The sequence below is a fragment of the Papio anubis genome, chromosome 10 (genome assembly GCF_008728515.1).
Source record: "Papio anubis isolate 15944 chromosome 10, Panubis1.0, whole genome shotgun sequence".
NCBI lineage: Eukaryota > Metazoa > Chordata > Mammalia > Primates > Cercopithecidae > Papio > Papio anubis.
In genome coordinates, this window is record NC_044985.1 from 124,869,297 (window position 1) to 124,890,492 (window position 21,196).

General features: G+C 52.7%; 1 protein-coding gene across 1 annotated transcript in view; it reads left to right on the top strand.

Moving 5' to 3' along the window:
• CROCC2 (ciliary rootlet coiled-coil, rootletin family member 2) overlaps positions 1–21,196 on the top strand; it is a 79,246-nt gene that overhangs the window by 13,706 nt on the left and 44,344 nt on the right. Inside the window, 11 exon segments of the mRNA XM_021924251.2 lie at positions 1,267–1,373; positions 3,063–3,219; positions 7,486–7,589; positions 8,235–8,432; positions 9,593–9,689; positions 9,971–10,177; positions 10,387–10,598; positions 10,926–11,108; positions 11,596–11,740; positions 12,181–12,327; positions 12,624–12,854. Of these exon segments, the coding sequence (XP_021779943.2) occupies positions 1,267–1,373; positions 3,063–3,219; positions 7,486–7,589; positions 8,235–8,432; positions 9,593–9,689; positions 9,971–10,177; positions 10,387–10,598; positions 10,926–11,108; positions 11,596–11,740; positions 12,181–12,327; positions 12,624–12,854 (1,788 nt within the window).

Here is a 21,196-nt window from a genome sequence, read left to right on the forward strand (position 1 = left end):
CCCCACCTGATGGGGGCCCCAGCGCGTGTGTGAGCTGCCAGCTCTTCCTGGGAGCCCCTACAGCTGTGGGGAGGCCTTGGGGGAGACATCTTCCTAGCACAGGGTGGGGAGATGTTGGGAACAGGCCGCTGGGAATAGAAGCCGCAGAAATGCTGCCGACAGATTAGTAAGCCGCATGAGTCAGATCCGAACGCGCCAGCAGCCCAGTGCACGCCAGCTCCCGAGTGGCTCAGCAGGCAAAGTGTGGGTGCCAGGAGGCTGGGCCTCACTCCAAGTTACCCCCAAGTGTGGGTGCCAGGAGGCTGGGTCTCACTCCAAGTTACCCCCAAGTGTGGGTGCCAGGAGGCTGGGTCTCACTCCAAGTTACCCCCAAGACAGGGGGAACGGGGTCTGGGTGGCCAGAGTGCCTGACCGTGGCATCTCCATCCTGGGGTGGCACCCCCAGACCCCACCCGGCTCCTCCAGGGTCTTCCAACGCCCCCTTCTCTTCCGGCTGCTGGCTGAGGAGGGGCCCCTCGGCTCTCCCATGTGTTCAGCCCTGGCACAGCCACAGCTGAGGCACCAGGCCTGCTGCCTTCCCCTCCACCCTTCTACCTGGGCCATCCTTGTCCCTTGATTTCCTGGGCCTAAGTTCAGTCTTGGCCCAGTGACAGCCGAGTGGCCCTGGGCAGTGGGCCCACATCATGGTGGGTGTGGTCCTGCACCCTGTAGGTGAGGTGCAGGACTCAGGCAGGAGGCCCAGGTGGAGGGAACCACAGTCACTCACTCACTCTCCAGGGGGCAGCCCCAGAGACAGCCCAGTGACCTTCCATCCGGCCCCTGTGTGCCTGAAGCAAGCCCTGAAACCCCTGCCCCTGCCCTGACAGCTGGGCTGCCCGGGTAGCTGGGGCAGTGGGGCCTCAGTTTACCCATCTGTAAATGAAATGTGGGCATGCTCCAGTGGCCCCCAGAGCCGTGCCCCCACTAGGCCACCATACTCACGCTATCCTCAAGACCTGATGGAATCAGCACATCAGTGCAACCCAGCGTGCCCCTGCCCCTCCCCTCCTCTGCCAGCTACGGGCACTTGGCACAGGGCAGGAGGCTGCCTGTCAGGTTCATTGTGTGAAAGGGCCTGCGCCTCACCGACCCAACCCCAGCCCCTGCTGTGGGGCCCCAGGGAGCCCATTCTTCCCCACCAAGGTCGGCTTTGTGCCCAAGATGCCCCAGCCCCTGCCCGGCGGGTTCAGGGGCAGCCAGACCAGGTGGGCTATTGCTGTTCCCCAGCTGCAGGCCCGGTTGGAGACCACTGAGGCTCAGCTGCGGAGGTCGGAGCTGGAGCACAGCGTGGATCTGGAGGAGGCCCTTGGCCGTCTGGAGGTTGCTGAGGAGAGGTGAGGCCAGGCGGGGGGCAGTCAGGGCTCCAGAAGCACAGCCTTCCCCCCGAGAAGCAGTGGGCCCCTCTGTACCTTGGGGGCTACCGACAGCTCTTCCCAAAGCAGCTGTGAGTTCAGTTTCCCTGGGAGTCAGCCCAGGCCTCCACAGCAGGGCAGGGGCTGGAGAAGGCGCAGCTGGGCGCGGGGACTTGAGTGGCTGGGCAGTGTGGGGGCCTCAGGGCGCTCTGTCTTGCTGTGGGGAGAGTCCTGGCCGAGTGGAAACAGTGAAGCGCTCAGCCTCCCGGGCTCAGCACGGGCCTCTCATGCGACCAGGCACTGCCGTCCCAGCCTCCCGAGAGCGGCTCAGCAGCAATCCTATTATAGTAGCAGCATCACGACTCTACCCATCGCTACCAGACCCCTCCCTGGCTCCACACCCCAGGGGCAAGGGCTGCTCACCGTGGGGGACGGGGCTGGTGCCAGCCTTCCACATGGCAGCCTCTCCACGCTCTGCCATCCTCCCTGCCACGGGTCAGCCTGGCTCGTGAATAACAGGGAGGGGTGAATAACAGGCAGAGAGGGAGAGAGCCCCCACCCCCACCGTCAGTGAGCGCTGACATTAGGACCCTGGCAACAGACCCAGGTCACGAGCCACACCTGAGTCCCGGGTGAGGATCACCCACTCTCACACCCTGAGATGGTGCTGACGAGGTCATGCCTGGGCTTATTGAGGGCGCCTCTGCCCGGCCCCCACCCTGCCCGCACTAACCCAGCCCCCACACCAACCCAGCCCCCACACCAACCCAGCCCCCACGCCAACCCAGCCCCCACGCCAACCCAGGCCCCCACGCCAACCCAGCCCCCGCGCTGACCCAGCCCCCGCGCTAACCCAGCCCCCACACTAACCCAGGCCCACCAGTCTCCCAGACCTGGGCAGGTTAAGTTGTTTGTAGAATATTGCCACATTTGGTTCATCCTCCAGGAATCTGGAAAAGGAATCAAAGGGCTGAGAAACTTTTGAAAACTGGTTTTGAGGGGGAAGAAAAATAACCCAAGAGGAGGCTTAGTCTGGTGGGCAGAGAGGAGCAGTGAGTGAACCACGGCAGCCTGGCGGGGGTGCCGGCTCCTGAGGTCCACCCACCTGGCAGACTTGCACCCCTACTGCTGCAAGTGTGGACCTACTCATGGCGGGGAAGGCCCCAGGGTGCAGCAGAGGCCGTCCCCCACCCCGGGCATGTCCAACTCCCTCTCTGGGTCACCCAGCCCCGTGAAGGGCACCTCCCTCCCATCCCCTGGCACCTTGTCTCAGGCATTGAGGGGCGGGCCAAGTTTGTAGAGGCAGCCAGGAGAGCTCGGGGCAAGGACTTGGGGGAGGACAGAGGGCAGATGTCGCAGGAAGGCGGGAGGGCACTGGGCTGGCACCTGGGAGAGCCACCTTGATGCTGGCACTCAGTCTAGGGGTCCCTTGTGGGGCCCATGGCAGGTGGGGGCAGAGCAGGGTCTGGTGGGGCCCATGGCAGGCAGGGGCAGAGCAGGGGCTGGTGGGGCCCATGGCAGGCAGGGGCAGAGCAGGGGCTGTGCACCTGAGCCAGGGTCAGTTGGGCCAGAGGGTTTGGGGCTCCATTCAAGCCCCTTGACTTGGGGACTCTGAGCGCCTCTTAGGAGAGGCTGCCTACCCCGGCCACTCCCTGGGGGTTCTCCATCCAGGAGCACTGGCCTCTGCCAGGTGAACGCGCTCCTGCGGGAGCAGCTGGAGCACATGAAGAAGGCCAACGACGCGCTGGCCCGGGAGCTGGCTGGGACGACGGGCAGCGTGCAGCGCCTGCAGGGCGAGCTGGAGCTGAGGCGCTGGGCCCAGAGACAGGTGCTCCCCCAACCCTTGCCCACCCCGCAGCCGCCTGTCTGGGTGCCTATGCCTGGGTAGCAGGCAGGGACCTGGTGAGGGTGTGCTGGCTCAGCAGCTATCCCTCTTGGGGACAAGGCCACAGTTTCTTGCCACACCATGTCCCCAACCTGGCTTGACCACAGCAGTCTGTGGAGTGAGGGACTCCCTGGTCCACCCCCACACTCCCCCACCCAGAGAAGGAGGGCAGGGCTCTGAGAATGGGGCACTGGGGCCACATCCCGGCTCTGGTGTGGACCACCCTGTTTGGAGAGGCAGGTTTTCTCCATAGGGTGAACTCCAGGCCAGACTTCAGGAGGGGGGAACCCTGGAAGGAGCCTGGGGCTGGCCCGCTGCTCGTGGCGCCTGGTCGTGGCCCCCCAGGTCCCCCTGCAGCCTTACTCACTCCAACTTCTGAAACCCCGAGGCATGCAGGGGGTCAGGGCACAGGGTTGCAGGCACCAGCCCCTGTGGGAGGGAGACATCCAGGTGTTCATGCCTTGCTCAGATCTCTCCATGGTCATGGGACCCCCTGAAGCTGCTGTAGCCTTGGGTAACGTGGCTCTCCATTCAGGCAGTCCCTGAGGGCCTGAAGGTGTTCCCAACAGCCCTCCAGCAAAGGGGGCCTGGACGCCCAGCCCCTGCACGCTACGGGCACCATGGGCAAGGATTTCCCCAGGAAGAGGGGCCCCCCGGAAGATGTGCTGTTCCAGGTGGAGGCAGGAGCCGGAGGGGCAGCTGCAGTTCTGGCCTCAGGCTGCCTCTACAGACGTCCCTCAGACAAGCCTGTCCGGGAAGGGCCGCACTCACCCCCACGGGGGCCGGGTCCCAGCCCCGAGCCCCGCCACAGCTGCTTCTCCTAAAAGGCAGATGTCAGACACACCAGCCGAGGTTTACCCCCTGAGAGGGAATGCCGGCCTCTGCAGAGCGCCAGCGGGACCGTGCTATCAGCAAGGAGTCATCGCCTACGCTAGGCCTGCTGGCTCGAGGCATTTGAGCAGATCTCCTGTTCCCCCCACTGCCTGGTCCCCGTCCTGGTCCTCAGACCGCGGGGCAGGTCATCTGATGAACACAGGAGCTGATTCCACTGTGTGAGAACAAATGCCGGAAGGAGAGGGTCCCTGAGTTCAGTTTGGCATTTGATCACCCAGGTCTTTATTTTCCCTTTGTCCTTGAGGGAAACTCAAGGTTGGTTGACAGTTGCTTTCTCTCGGCACGTTAAAGATCTGCTTTCTCCTTCTCCTTCCGCTGCTGCCGTTGAGAAGTCAGCTTCCAGGCTGCCTGGATTCTGACTGGCTCCCTATCAAGGTAACGTGTCCTCTCACCTGGCTGCTCTTAAGATCCCTGCTCTGACTTGGTGGTTGTGCCATGTCCCTGTGTTGTGTCTGTGTGTAGATTTATTTGTTTATCCCGCTTTAGGGCTCGTGGAGCCTCTAGGTATTGTTGTTTTTGGAAAGTCAATATTCTTTTTTTTTTTTTTTTTTTTTTTGAGCGGTCTGCGCTGTATCACCAGGCTGGAGTGCAGTGGCGGATCAATGCTGCAAGCTCCGCTTCTCCGGGTTTCAGCCATTCTCCTGCCTCAACCTCCCGAGTAGCTGGGACTACGAAGCCCTGCCTGCAGCGCCGGCCCCGGATTTTGTGTATTTTTTAGTAGAGGCGGGGTTTCACCGTGTTAGCCAGGATGGTCTTGAACTCCTGACCTGCATTGATCGCCGTCGGCCTCTAAAGTGCTGAATTACAGGCTTGAGCCACCGCGCCCGGCCGGAAAGTCAATATTCTTAAACATTGCCGATGCTCACCACCCACCTCCCCTCCTCTGAGCTCTGGCTAGACGTGTGTTAGCCATTCTTACGCTGTCTCCCAGGCACTGTTCATGGTTTTGTTCCTTTTATTACCCTGGACTATATTCTAGATAATTTCTTCAAATTTCCATTTCTGTCTATCAGTTTTCTCTTCTGATGTCTAATCTCTGTTAAATTTGGCTACTTAGCTTAAATTGCAAATATGGTATTTTTCATCACTAAGAGTTCCGTTTCATTCTTTCCTATATATTAAATAGCTTACTCTTAACTCACATTTTCTTTTTTTCCTCTTTGAGACAGAGTCTTGCTCTGTCACCCAGGCTGGAGTGCAGTGGCAAGATCTCAGCTCACTGCAACCTCCACCTCCCGGGTTCAAACGATTCTCCCGCCTCAGCCTCCAGAGTAGTTGGGATTACAGGTGTGTGCCACCACACCTAGATAATTTTTGTATTTTCAGTAGAGATGGGGTTTCACTGTGTTGACCAGGCTGGTCTCAAACTCCTGACCTCAGGTGATCCGCCCGCCTCAGCCTCCCAAAATGCTGGGATTACAGGCAAGAGCCACCTCGCCTGGCTTCTTAACTTACATTTTCAAGCCTCTTATTTATTTATTGGAGCATGTTAAGAATAGTCTTTTTGTAGCCTGTGTCTGACTATCTAATATCTGAAATTCTTTAAGGTCTGGTTCTGTTGTTTCTGCTGGTTTCTGATCATGGTCCTTTGTTTCCTTGTGCCTTTGGTGATTTTTTATTTTCTAACTAAAGAGGGGTGTCCCCTCCAGAGGGTGTATGGCCAGGTGTGGGTTCAGAGAGTCATGCCCTCTAGAGGGTGCATGGTCAAGTGTAATGGGCACAGAGGGGCATGCCCTCTGGAGGGTGTATGGCCAGGTGGAATGGGCACAGAGGGACGTGTTCTTTGGAGGGTGTATAGCCAGGTGGAATGGGCACAGAGGGACGTGTTCTCTGGAGGGTGTATGGCCAGGTGTTATGGGCTCAGCTGGGGGGAACCTCAGGTGTGGGATCAGGTGAGGGGTTCAGGCAAGCTTCATGAAGATGAGATGATGATCTAATACCTGAAGTTCTTCAAGGTCTCGTTCTATTGTTTCCACTGGTTTCTGGTCATAGTCCTCTGTGCGAGTTCTGGAGAACAGGCAGGATGTGAGTGCTCTACCTGAAGGCAACCTGGAGGAGCAGGGGTGGGGTTGTCACAGGCAGGGAGAGGTGGTAGGAACACAGTAGCCCCCTGAGTTCCAGAGGTTGGCGAGCAGGAGAAGGCGAGTGCAGGGCCTAGAAGGTGGTGTGGAGACTCTGAGACTCCTGGCTTTCATCTTAGCTCCTTGCAAGGCTGGAAGCACTGAACACACACAGTTCCCCCATTCCTGCCCCCAACACAGAGTCCTCCCACTCGGCTCCGTTGCAGCCTAATCACTGGCCTTGTCTCAGCAGTGACATCCCACCCTCCTCACTGCTGAACCTTGGGCCCCAGTGCTAGAGGCTTCTGACGTCAGTGGCTTCCCCACCCTCCTCCCTGCTGAACCCCAGTGCTAGAAGCTTCTAACGTCAGTGGCTTCCCCACCCTCCTCCCTGCTGAACCCCAGTGCTAGAAGCTTCTAACGTCAGTGGCTTCCCCACCCTCCTCCCTGCTGAACCCCCAGTGCTAGAAGCTTCTAACGTCAGTGGCTTCCCCACCCTCCTCCCTGCTGAACCCCAGTGCTAGAAGCTTCTAACGTCAGTGGCTTCCCCACCCTCCTCCCTGCTGAACCCCAGTGCTAGAAGCTTCTAACGTCAGTGGCTTCCCCTGCCACTCCTGCACAAGACCCCCAGTGCTAGAAGCTTCTAACGTCAGTGGCTTCCCCACCCTCCTCCCTGCTGAACCGTGGCCCCAGTCCTGAGGCTTCTGATTTGCTTCTGTGTCCCTGGCACCTTTGAAGTGCCAGACCAACACCTGGACATCTTCAGGAGCCTCCAGAGTAAGGAGAAAGACTGTGCTGGAGAAAGGAGGCCCGTCCTCTTCCCTCAAAGTGGGAGGGTAGGAGCCACGTGCCGTCGAATTGTCTGCTCCATGCCCCAGCAGGGGGCCGGGCCTGGTTCTGGAGTGTTCTGAGCCTGAGCAGTTCCTGAGAGTAGCTGGGGAGCTGAGACTGAGTCAGCACCTTCTCTCTTCAGGGACCGACAAACCCCACCCTTCCACCTCCATGCATGCAGGCTGGCCTGGAAGGGCTGAATGTGGTCATATCCCCAGGTCATCTCCTAGGGAGAGGCAGAGTATGGCCCCAGGGTGGGGTTGGGGGAGCCCATGGCTCCTTTGCCTGTGAGATATGGGGACTTTGGGATGCTGGGTCCACTTCCAGCCCCCATGGAGAGGGACATGGCACCTGGAAAAGAATGGGCTTCAGGGAGGGTAAAGGCGCCCCAGCCTGGAGTGGACAGGAGGCCTCTTGCTTTCAGACCCGGCCAGGGGGCCTGGAGAAGCCCCGGGACCTCCTTCTCCTGTGGAGACAGGCCGTGGTGCTGGGGACAGACCTGGCGGAGCTGCGAGCAGCCACTGAGAGGTGAGTGCCGGCTGCCCCACCTGGGGCCAGGCACCAGGCTGCAGGGAGCTGAGGCCCCCTCCGGGAGAGGGGAAGTGGTGCCTGGGGCGGGCCCTTCCATGGGTGCAATAGCCCTGGCCTGCCGGCTCCTCAACCAGCCCTGGCTGGGCCTCAGGCTGGACAGTGGGAGCAGTGATGAGGGTGGCCGAGGAGGGCAGTCAGGGAGAGGGACAAACAGGCCAGGGAGGTGGGTGGGGGACACCAAGGAGAGATGAGAGGAGGGTGGACAGGACATTGTGGAGTGGGGGACACCTATCCAGATGGAGCTTCCGTGGTCTGTCCAGCCTTGCTGGGTGCCACACTGGAGGTCAGTCCTGGTACCACCCTGCTAGCCCTTACGTAGGTAGCAGCTCCTTGCACAGGAAGAGTCAGGGGCTCAGAGGGTCGATGACTCAGTGAAGGCTGCTGCAGTCTGGCCCCGCCCCTGCTCACTCCTCCCCAGCTGTTTCCTGGCATTTGGTGACACATGGGAACCATCAATGCCATGCAGCGGGGGCTTCTCCTGAGGATGGCCAAGGAGGGGGTCCTCTGTGGGACTGATGGGACCAGGCCCTCCCTCTGCAGATGGGTCCTGAGTCAGCCACAGGTGCTGCCCTTGTCTCCCAGGGGCCTCGCTGACCTGCAGGCAGACACGGCCAAGACAGCCCGCCGCCTGCACACTGCCTGCCTGAACCTCGACTCCAACCTGCGACTGTCGGCCAGCAGCACGGCCAGCACCCTGGGGCAGCAGCTTCGGGACAAGGTTGGGGAGATGCTGCAGCTGCAGGTCCGCTGGGACACAGAGAAGGTGGCGCTCCAGGCCAGGTGTGTGCCCAGGGTCAGCAGGCTGGCACAGGGAGGGCCCGGAGGGGTGGGGCCCATCCAGCCTGCCTAGCAGCTGTGGATCCCAGATGTGGTCACACCGTACCAGGGGAGGTGGGGCCCTGGCGTCACTGGTGGTGCACACTCTTCAGAATCACCATCCCAGTGGCTGCAGGGCACTCCCCTAATGCCCAGGAGGCAGGCACTGGGGTCTCCTACAGTGAGGGTTTCAGGGAGCACAGCAGGGAACTCACTGGGTTTGTGTCCTGGGAGTCAGCACCCGGAATTGGAGTTTTCAGGACTTAAAGCAGGGCACGTTGTTCCAGGGGAAGAGCTCACCTTAGGTAAATTGTTTAAAAACGGAGGCAGGAAGAGGGACCAGGCCTCCTCCTGCCCCACGTGAAGGACACCCACACCCTCTCTGGGGTCTGCGATCTCGCCGTGACTGTGGAAGGTTTCGGCTCAGAGGTCTTTTGAGGGCAGCTTCAGCAGGAAGTGGGGAGGTGGCTCCCCAGTGGAGGTCTAACCTGCTGGCCGTGGGGCCGACGCCTCACAACCGGGGGTCCGGGGCCCACTTGGCCACAAACACCCTGCCAGGCTGACAGGCAGAGGCCCTCCCTACCCTCAGGGGGTCTAGCTGAGTCAAACACACCACAACCTAGCCCCAGACGAGCAGGACAGGACATGGGGGCCCAAGGGCTGCAGGGGCCGCACACCAGGGCCTGAGCCACAGGAAGGGGGACCTGGGGTCTTTAGTAAGAAGGTGGGTCCTGGGAAGGAAGGAACAGTAAAGTCACTTATTGTTAGACTGATGGTGACAGGTGCTCCAGGCAGAAGGACTGGCCGGACAAAGGCCTGCAGTGGGCACTCCCTCTGTTGTGCCATAAGGACGGGGCAGAGCCTCGGGCAGTCACTGCATCTGAGGCTGGAGAGCTGGTCAGGGTGTGGGCCTTGACTTCTGAGACCGTGGGAGCCACTGGAGGCTCTGTAGCAGGAGAGACGCGTGCTCAGACCAGGGACGGAGGCCACTCACACAGAGGCATTACCCAGCACCGGCAGGGGGGCCACTGCACAGAGGAGTCTGGGCAGAGCCAGGGCATGCTTGGGTGCCCATCCTCTGGGCCCTGCCCTTCACCCTCCCCCACATCCCCAACTCCTCCCAGACTCTCGGAGCAAACGCTGCTGGTGGAGAAGCTCACAGAGCAGAATGAGCAGAAGGCGAGGACCATCGCTGCCCTCAGAACCGACCTGCAGAACCTGGTTGGTGGGCGGGACAGGAGTGGCTGTGTGGTGGGGGTCTGTCTGCCACAGGAAGCCTGGTGCAGTGGTGGCCCGGGGGGACGGCAGACAGCCTGTAGGGCAAGATGGAGTCCCTGCAGTGCACTCTGAGGCACATCAGGAAGGTGCAGCCCCTTGCCTGTCCTCCCAGTGGCGAAGATGGAGGTGGCCCACAGGGACCCTCAGGACTGTCCGCATGGTCCCCATCAAATCATGGCCCTGTGCTCTGGGCCCCTCTATCCCTTCCTCTCTGCACCTTGAAGGTGGCCCAGGAGGACGCCCAGTGCCTGGAGCTGTCATGGAGCAGCATCACTGAACTGGGGGAGCCACAGCACCCATTGAGGAGCCCCCAACGTGCCACATCCCCCCATCAAGGGGCGTCCCCACCACATACCCACTCCCCGGCCACCCTGGACCCTGTACTGCAGGCCGTGCGGGCAGCCATCGAGAGGCGGCGGCGGCGGGAACAGGTGGGCAGCCGCAGCCCGCAGGACCCCCTGTCTCCCTAAGGGCAGAAACATGAGTCCCTCAGGCTGAAGGGTAGTTATGGGGCCCCATGGCCCCAGGGAGGGGCTCCAGTGTGTGGGGGTTCCTTTTGGGGAGTCTCAAGCCCTGGTGGGCCTCAGTGGGCAAAGCTTGCCTAGATCAGAGGGACCCACACCGCGTCCCACCCGAGCAGGAGCTGTGCCTGCAGCTGGAGTCCTCCCAGGCAGTGGCAGCCGGGCTCCGGGAGCAGCTGTCCAAGTGCCGGCAGGAGCTGTGGGCTGCACAGAAGCTCCAGCAGGAGCGGGCTCGGGAGCAGGCACGGGAACGAGAGGCCCTTCGGGGCCAGCTGGAGGCCCAGAGGCTCGAGGTGCAGCAGTGCCGGGCGTCCTGCAAGCTCCTGGGGAGGTAACGGGGTGAAGGGGTTGTGTGGCCTTGCACAGGGAGTGGGGGATCCTGAGGGCCCAGGGCTGCTGTCAGGACAAGCACCTCTAGAGCTGGAGGGGATGCCAGCCGGGGAGGGGTCCTTTCCTTCCAGCAGAGTTCTGTGAGCACAAGTTGAGCATGGGCCGGGGTGGGCCACACCCGCCAGTGAGACCCTGTGTGCTTCTCGGGCTCCCTCTGCCCATGCAGTCTCACAGGCTGGCATCCACCCAGCCCCAACTGCCCACCAAGGCACATGGTGCACCTTGAATGTGTCCAGGGCCGCCCCAACTCTGGCCCTTCCAACCCCAGGGAGAAGGCTGCTCTGGAGATGGTGGTGGAGGAGCTGAAAGGGAAGGCAGATGCTGCAGATGCGGAGAAGCAGGGGCTGGAGGCCGAGGCCACGGAGCTACAGAGAAGCCTCCTGCTGCAGGCAGAGCGGAGGGAGGAGCTGGCTCTGCAGAGGGAACGGAGCTGCAGGGCACTGGAGACCAGGTGCGCCACGGTGGCTGGGTGGACAGGGCCCCTCCCACAGGAGAGACCCCGCTCTGCCACCATCAGCCACTTGGCCTTGGGCCACGGGTCTGCTTCTTTACCTGTCTCATCTCAGGGTGTGGTGGCGGCCCTGACAGGGCAGGGGCGGGGGCTCTCCAGGCTCCTCCCCAGGCTGCACCATCCTCCAGACCAATCCTCACTCCCTCTGGCCCAGTGCCCCACCTGGGTGCACATCCACCACCCTCTGGGCCCAGCAGATGTGGGGCCCCACCCCTCCTGTCCCCCTGGAGGCACCTGTGCCTCCCCGACCCAGAAACGAAGCCCGGAAGCGAAGGGCTCCCTGCCTTCCTGGTCCTTCAGGGACTCCATGCTCCTCCTGGGCCTCCCTGGGCTTGGAGGGAGTTGCAGGTGGTCGCCTGCCTGAAATCCCATGGGGCAGCCACTGCTCACCCTGAGGGACCTCCCGCCCTCTGGTCTGGGGCCTCAGTCAAGGCCGCCTGCAGCAGCTGGAGGAGAAGGTCTCTGGGCTCAGAGAGGAGCTGGCATCAGCCCGGGAGGCACTGAGCACAGCACAGCTGCAGCGGGATGTCGTGGAGAGCGAGAGGGAGGGCTTGCGCAGCGCCCTGGCGCGGGTACGCCTCTGCTCCCCCCAACCCCACCCCACCTCCCGTCTGCCCCCACCCACCCCAGCCTCACTCACCTGGCCTCCCACTCCCTCTCTCCTGCCTGCCGGGACCCTCAGCCCATCACCAGAGCTCCCAAAGTCACCAAAGGCCTCTCCCGTCCCCAACCAGTAGGCACCAGGCTGGCCCAGCTGCTCTCAACCCTGCTGGCCACGTCTGCTTCTTCGTGGCTTCTCCCTGGCCCACCAGCCACTTCCTCTGGCTGGAGCCTCAGTGTCTGGAGCCACCCTTGGTCCTGAGACCTCCCCACTGTGGCGACCTTCCCACCATGTCCGCCCAGGAGCTCTGGCTTGCACACCTCCGCAGCTCCGGGCTCACTCCTTTCCCACCGGCAACAGCCCTGCCCTGGAAGCTAAAGGTCCCTCCCTGGCATCCCCCCGCCGCCCCAGGCCGAGTGCAGCAATGCGGACCTGGAGCTTCTTGTGAGGCGGCTGAAGTCAGAGGGAGTGGAGCAGAGGGACTCGCTGGCTGCAATGGCCGCCTTGATGGAGGCGCTGGCTCAGGACAAAAGTGACCTGAACCACTTGACCCTCCAGGTGAGACAAGGGCCAGTGGGGCAGGCCTCGCCGGAACCTGTTTCCCAGGTGGCTGTGGGTCTCCCAGCCCTGGGTCTTCCTTCCATTCTCCCAGATCACTTCCTCTCCTGGTCCAAGGTTTTGGGGACAAGGGAGCCTGACTGGCCCTGGCCAGGTCTGAGGGAGGGAAGACGGTGCCCCTGGGGCAGGCCTGAGGGAGGGAAGACAGTGCCCCTGGGGCAGGCCTCGGGGGTGGCTGGCCTACAGGGACTGAGGGTGCGGGGAGTGGATGCAGAGCCCCTGACACCTGGTGGCAGCTGGAGCAGGAGCGGGACCAGCTGCGGGAGCAGCAGAAGACTCTGGAACAGGAGCAGGTCCGGGCCAGGGAGCAGCTGGCACAGGCAGAACAGCAGCTGGTGCTGGAGCAGGCAGAGCGCAGGGGACTGCAGCAGGCCTGTGGGCGCCTGGAGCAGCAGCAGGAGCAGCTAGAGGGGCAGGCAGCCCTGCTGGAGCAAGAGAAGGCCCAGCTCCAGGAGCAGGTGGGCCAGGTGAGGACGTCTGCAGGGCAGGCTGCTGCCGCCGTCTGGGATACGGCTGGGTCGCAGGTCCTGCCTAAGGTACTTCTGGGAGTCAGGCAGGCTCAGGATACCCAAACCAGCTCTTTCTGTCTGGGTAACGGATCAAGCCCAGAGCTGGCCTCCCCGTGGGGGTGGGGGCAGGGCAAGGGTATGCAGAGAAGAAGATTTCCATCAGGCCTGGCCTCTATATCCATCCCGCCACTTGGCAGGGGAGCCCGGGCCTGAGGCCAGTGACTTCTGCACTCTGGGCCCTTAGAGAGCTTTGCTCTTTCCTCCTCTGTCTTGTTTCTCCCTGCTCCACATCCACACAGCTGAACTCTGCTATTGCGTATGCACTGGTGCCTTTGTGCATTCATTCCCAATTTCCCCATCTTTTGCTGAGGAAGCTCAACTCACTGGAGAAAAGAACAGTCTAGGTTTTTTCCAATCCTGCCTCGTTCATCCACGCAGAAACCCTGCCCGTACTGGTTCAAGCCCCCGTGGCTCAGATTCCTCAGCCCCTGTCACATTCAGGACAGTTCAATCCTTCTGTTTTCAGATTCTGTCTTGTCCTTTTCTGGGGTCATCTTTTTCCTCTTTTTCTATTGACATTTAATAAGTCAGTGTACAGTGTCAAAGAGTTTTGACCATTGTACAAACCTGGGTAGCCGCCACCAGGATCAAGACATAGAACATTTTTGTCAGCCCAGCAGGTTCCCCCACGTGCCTTCAGCCATTGCCCAAAGCCCCTGGCTCCCACCCAGGCGGCCTCTGCTCTGATGTGCAGCGCCATGGACTGGATGCACCTGTTTTAGAGTTCCTTATGAATGGAGCCGTGCAGTACAGACGCTTTTGTGTCCAACTTCTATCTCAACATCATGTCTTTGAGATCCATACATGTTGTTCAGTGTATCACTAAGCCCTTTGTTTTTAACTGCATAGTTATATTCCTTGGGATGAGTAAACCACATTTGCTTATTCATCCACCTGTTGCTGGACATTGAGATTGTCCACACAAGTCACACAAGACTTGCTGAATCAGAAACTCTGTGGGCGGGGCCCAGAAATCGGGATTTTAATGAGCCCTCCTTGGAATTCTGCTGCACACTAAAGTGTGAGAACCACAAGTGTATGGTATGATGTAGGAACTAAGGTCCATTATTTTTCATACTAATACCCAGTTTTTCCAGCACCACTTTTTAAAACTCTCTCCTTTTGTCCTTGATTAAATTTGGCAACTTGTTGAAAATAAATTGATCATATATGTGGGATTTGTTGATCTGTGCAAGTCAATCTATTCCTTCTTTCACCAAAACCACAGTCTTGATTATGATAGCTTTTTAGTAAGTCTTGAAACTGAGTAGTGTACACACATCCACCTTGTTATTTTTCAAGATTGTTTTGGCTGTTCTAAATCCTTTGCATACTCATATACATTTTAGAATCATCTTGTCAATTTCTTCTTCCCTCCCCTGCAAAATAGCCTGCTAGGACTTTGATTAAAATTGTTCAGAATTTATAGATCAACTTGTGGAAATGGACATCTTAAATATATTGAATATTCTATCCATGAATATGGTATATCTCTCCTTGTCTTTATTACTCTCAGCCACGTTTGTGGTTTTCCATGTAGAGGTTTATTGCACATCTTTGATTAGGTTAATTCTAGATTTTTATATCATGAATTATATTACTGTTTTAATGTCGTTTTCTTGTTGTTCATTATTCTAGAAATATAATTTCATGTGAAATACAATTTCATATGTTTATTTTGAGTCATGTGACTCTGACAAATTCACTTATAAGACTAAGTACAGAGCAAAGTTAAATATAAGTGGTGAGAGTGGCCATACTTCCACCAATGCAAGTGGGGAAATAATTTGATGTTTCACCATTTAATATGATGTTATCTGTAGGCTTTTCACAGATGCTCTTTATCAGAGTAAGGAAGTTCCCTTTCATTCCTAGTATGCTGATATTTTTTAAAATTTATAAATGGGTATTGGATTCTGCTGAATGCTTTTTCTGGAACTATTAAGATGATCACGTCATTGTTCTCCTTGTGCTGTTAATGCAGTGAGTTATACTGGTTAATTTTTTAGATGTTAAACTTGCATACCTAAGTAAGCCCTACTTTGTCATGCGTTAGTATCCATTTTATATATTTTTTATTCAACTTATAATATTTTGTTAAAGATTTTTGCATCTCTATTTGTGAGTAATAGTTCTGTAATTTTCTTTCCTTGGAATCGTCAGATGTGGAATCAGGGTTGTGCTTTCCTCCTAAAATACACTGGAAAATAGCCTCTCTTCCTCTATTTCCTGAAAGTGTTTGTGTAAAATTGGTATTACTTAGTTCTTAAATGTTTGGCAGAATTCACTAATGAAATAGTGTGAGCTTGGAGTTTTCTTTGTGAGAAAGCATTTGATAATGAATTCAGTTTCTTTAACAGATATATAATCTATTCCAATTTCTTAGTTGCTTTTATGGCTATTTCTTATCTGCGTCCTAACAATTTTGCATGTTGTGTTTTTATTATCAGTCAATTCAAACTATTTTCTCTTTCCTCATGTGATTTATTCTTTGCCCCATGGATTATATGGACATATATGGTCTAAATTCCAAATAGGGTTTTCTAAATGTCTAATTGTTAACAATTTCTAATATAATTCCATCATGATCAGAGGACATACTCCATATTATTTGGATGGATTTAAATGTCCCAGTCTATCATCTATCTTGAACATGTCAAAAGAATGTGTATTATGCTATTGCTGAGTGCATTGTTCTACAAATATAAATTAAATCAAGTTGCTTAGTAATGCTGTTTAAATCTTCTAAGCCCTTACTGGGGTTTTTTGTGTGTCGATTTATTTCTTTGATTGGTTGTTTTTTTCTACGTGCTGCATCAGTTAGTGACAGAAGGGCATTAAAATCTCTATCTGTGATAATGGAATTGTCTGTTTCTTTCCCTAGATCTCCCCTTAGTTTCTTCCCATAGTCAATTTTTGCTTCATGTGTTTTAAATTTCTATTATTAGGTGTATATATATTTAGTATTTTATGTCTTTATGAGGAATTGGCTTTTTATCATTGTAAAACATCCCCTCTTATCTCTAGCAATACTCTTTTTTGATATCTACTTTTTTGATATTGATATAACCACTTCCATTTTTATATGCTTAATGTTTCCATGGTATATCCTTTTCATGTATTTACTTTCAACTTGTCTGTGTCTGCTTATTTAAAGTGTGTGTCACCATGATCAAGTGGATCTCACACCAAGGATGCAAGGATGGTTTAACATATGTAAGTCAATAAATATGATACACCACATAAACAAAATTAAAAACAAAAATCACATGATCATCTCAATAGATGCAGAAAAAGCATTTGACAAAATCCAGCATCCCTTTATGATTAAAACCCTCAGCAAAGTTAGCATTGAAGGGACATACCTTAAGGTAATAAAAACCATCTATGACAAACCCATAGCCAACACATAGTGAATGGGGAAAAGTTGAAAGCATTCCCCATGAGAACTGGAACGAGACAAGGATGCCCACTCTCACCACTTCTATTCAACACAGTACTGGAATTCTTAGCCAGAGCAATCAGACAAGAGAAAGAAATAAAGGCGTCCAAATCAGTAAAGAGGAAGTCAAACGCTCACTGTTTTCTGATAATATAATCGTATACCTAAAAAACCCTAAAGACTCCTCCCAAAAGCTCCTAAGCTGGTAAATGAATTCAGCAAAGTTTCAGGATACAAAATTAGTATACACAAATCAGTAGCTCTGCTGTACACCAACAGCGACTAAGCTGAGAATCAAATCAAGAATTCAACCCCTTTCACAATAGCTGCAAAAAAAAAAAATACTTAGGAATATGCCTAACCAAGGATGTGAAAGACTTCTTTAAGGAAAACTACAAAACACTGCTGAAAGAAATCATAGATGACACAAACAAATGGAAACACATCCTATACTCATGGATGGGTAGAATCAATATTGTGGAAATGACCATACTGCCAAAATCAATCCACAGATTCAATGCAATTCCCATCAACATATCATCATCATTCTTCACAGAGCTAGAAAAAAATCATAAATTTCGTGTAGAACCAAAAAAAGAGCCCACAGAGCTAAAGCAAGAATAAGCAAAAAGCAAATCTGATGGTATCACATTACCCAACTTCAAACTATACTATAAGGTAACAGTTACCAAAACAGCATGGTGCTGGTATAAAAATAGGCACGTAGATCAATGAAACAGAATACAGAACCCAGAAATAAACCCAAATACTTACAGTCAACTGATCTTCAACAAAACACAGAAAAACATAAAGTGAGGAAAGGACACTCTATTTAAGAAATGGTGCTGGGATAATTGTCAAGCCACATGTAGAAGAAAGAAACTGGATCCTCATCTCTCACCTTGTACAAAAATCAACTCAAGATGGATCAAAGACTTAAATCTAAGACCTGAAATCATAAAGATTCTAGAAGATAGGCCAGGCACGGTGGCTCACGCCTATAATCCCAGCACTTTGGGAGGCTGAGGTGGGCAGATCACAAGGTCAGCAGTTTGAGACCAGCCTGGACAACACGATGAAACCTTGTCTCTACTAAAAATACAAAAATTAGCCAGGTATGGTGGCACATGCCTATAATCCCAGCTACTCAGGAGGTTGAGGCAGGAGAATCGCTTGAATTTGGGAAGCAGAGGTTGTAGTGAGCCAAGATCATGCCATTGCACTCCAGCCTGGGTGACAGAACAAGACTCTGCCTCAAAAAAAAAAAAAAAAAAATCTAGAAGATAATATCGGAAAAATCCTTCTAGGCATTGGCTTAGACAAAGACTTCATAACCAAGAACCCAAAAGCAAATGCAACAAAAGCAAAGACAAATAGATGGGACTTAATTAAACTAAAAAGCTTCTGCACAGAAAAAACAACAACAACAAAAAAAAACAGCAGAGTTAACAGACAACCCACAGAGTGGGAGAAAATCTTCACAATCTATACATCTGACAAAGGACTAATATGCAGAATCTACAAAGAACTCAAATCAGTAAGAAAAACAAACAAACAATACCATCAAAAAAGTGGGCTAAGGACATGAATAGACAAGTCTCAAAAGAAGATATACAAATGGCCAACAAGCATATGGAAAAATGCTCAACATCTCTAATTATCAAGGAAATGCAAATCAAAACCACAATGCTATGCCACCTCACTTCTGCAAGAATGACCATAATCAAAAAATTTAAAAAAAAAAGATATTGGCCAGGCGCAGTGGCTCAAGCCTGTAATCCCAGCACTTTGGGAGGCCGAGACGGGCGGATCACGAGGTCAGGAGATCGAGACCATCCTGGCTAACATGGTGAAACCCCGTCTCTACTAAAAAATACAAAAAACTAGCCAGGCGAGGTGGCGGGCGCCTGTAGTCCCAGCTACTCGGGAGGCTGAGGCAGGAAAATGGCGTGAACCTGGGAGGCGGAGCTTGCAGTGAGCTGAGATCTGGCCACTGCACTCCAGCCTGGGCCACAGAGCGAGACTCCGTCTCAAAAAAAAAAAAAAAAAAAAAAGATATTGGCATGGATGCAGTGAAAGGAAACACTTTTACACTGTTCGTGGGAATGTAAACTAGTACAACCACTCTGCGAAACAGTGTGGCGATTCCTTAAAGAACTAAAAGTAGATCTACTGTTTGATCCAGCAATCTCACTACTAGGCATCTACCCAGAGGAAAAGAAGTCATTATACAAAAAAGATACTTGGACATACATGTTTATAGCAGCACAATTTGCAATTGCAAAAATATGGAACCAGCCCAAATGCCCATCAATCAACGAGTGGATTTTTAAAATATGATATATATACGTACATACACACACTCCATGGAATACTACACAGCCATAAAAAGGAATAAAATAATGGCACTCACAGCAACCTGGATGGAATTGGAGACTATTATTCTAAGTGAAGTAACTCAGAAATGGAAAACCAAATATCATATGTTCTCATTCATATGTGGAACCTAAGCTCTGAGGATGCAAAAACATAAGAATGATACATTGGATTTTGGGGACTCGGGGGAAAGGGTTGGGGGTGGTGAGGGATAAAAGACTACACATTGTGTACAGTATACACTGCTCAGATGATGGGTGCACCAAAATCTCAGAAACCACCACTAAAGAACTTATTCATGTAACCAAACACCACCTGTTACCCAAAAACCTATTGAAATAACAAAATAAAAAAATCAACAAATAAAGTGTGTGTCAAAAGCATACTTGGGTTTTGCCTTTATATTTACTCTGACAACTTCTATCTTTAATTAGAGTGTTTATTAGACCACTTACATTTAAGTAACTATTAATATGCTTTATTTACATCTAGGTATTTGCCATCTATTTGTCTCATATTTTTAAAATATTTTTACATTCTTCCTTTCTGGCCTTTTTTGGGGTTAGCTGCATATTTATTTAGTATTCCATTTTATGTTCTCTATTGATTGTTTTGAGCTGTGTTTCTTTTTGTTAGTTTTAGTGATTACCCTAAAATTATGATATGCACAGCCTATATCCAAATACGATATTACTTCACAAACAATGTAAGATCCTTCCAGCAATATATTCCGTTTATCCCTTGCTATGTTTCGAATGTGTCCCCTCCAAAATGTAGGTGTTGAAACGTAATGACTGATTGTGACAGTATCAAGAGGTGGGACCTGTAAGAGATGATTTAGGCCATAAGGGTTCCACCCTCATCAGTGAGATTAAAGCCTTTATGAAAGGCGCTTCCTGCAACACATGTGTCTCACTTCCCCTTGTGCCTTCCACCATGTGAAGATGCAGTACTCTTCTCCTCCGGAAAATGCAGAATCAAGGCACAGCCTGGAAGCAAGAGTAGTCCTTGATAGACACTTGAACCTGCCAGCACCTTGATTTTGGACTTCCCAGTCGCTAGAACTGTGAGAAGATAAATTAATACATTTCTGCTCGTTATAAATTACCCAGTCTCAGGTATTTTGTTATAGCAGCACCAATTTACTAAGACATCTCTTCTATCCTTTTCACTCTTGTTGCTCTGTTTTATTTCTGTATATGTTGTTATAAACCTTATACTACTTTACTAATATTTTTTATTTTTAAATGATTATTTTTAACCATTCACACACACACACACTCATCTTTTCACAAACATTTCAGTTATTTGGTAACATTCTTTTCCTTCTTGAGTGTGTTTTTAAACATATTAATTACAGTACTTTTTGGTGTCTTTGTCTGATAACTCTAACATCTGGATCCCCTAATGAGCTATTTCTATTGTCTTTTATTTATTTATTTTCAGTAGTTTGGCCTTGTCTCCTAGTATGCTTAATTTTTTTTTTTGTTTTTTTATTATGCTTAATAATTTTTTATTGAATGACAGACTTTGTGTTTTTGTAGATGTAATTCACAGACATAATTTAAGGCTTTGAATGATACAAGCTTCTTCCAGAGGGCATTTGCTTTTGACTTCGGGAAATCAGAATAGGGATAAATCACCTTTATCCAGTCGAGGATTTAGCTGCTTTGTAACTGTACTTCAGTGTTTTCTGAGAAGTCGTCTATTTCTGGCTTACCCCAGGATATAACTCACCTATGTTCCTAATTGGAAATCTCAGGTGTTTGCCAGGGTTCCTACTCTTTAGTTAGCCCTAAACTCCAGGTTTTATTTTCTCAACTCTATAAGACTTTCAAAAGTCCTATCTGACTTCCCAGACTCTCAACTGCTATTTTTTTTTGTTCAGATTCTTAGTCTCCTGGTCCTTTACTGCTTCTGAATTATAAAAAAAAAAAAAAAAAAACATAGTTTTTCAAAGCAGTACCATTTATTTTATTTTATGAGACAGGGTCTTTGTTGCCCAAGCTGGAGTGCCATGGCCTGATCATGGCTGACCGCAGCCTCGACCTTCTGGGCTCAAGCGATCCTCCCACATCAGCCTCCGGAGTAGCTGGGACTACAGGCACACGTGACCATGCCCAGATAATTTTTGTGGTTTTTGTAGAAATGGGGTTTTGCCATGTTGCCCAGGCTGGTCTCAAACTCCTGGGTTCAAGTGATCCACCTGCCTCAGCCTCCCAAAATGCTGGGATTATGCACTCAGCCAGCAGTCCCATTTTTTAAAATCACAATATAGAATACCTCCAGGCATTTCCTTCCCTTGTGATATCTGCTCTTCTTTTCATTCCCTGGCTGCTTTGGTATCTCTGAACTCTGAGTTATGTTGCTTCAATCTCATAAGCCTGCTGAACTCTTAGGCCATGTTCCCAGTCTTTTAGCT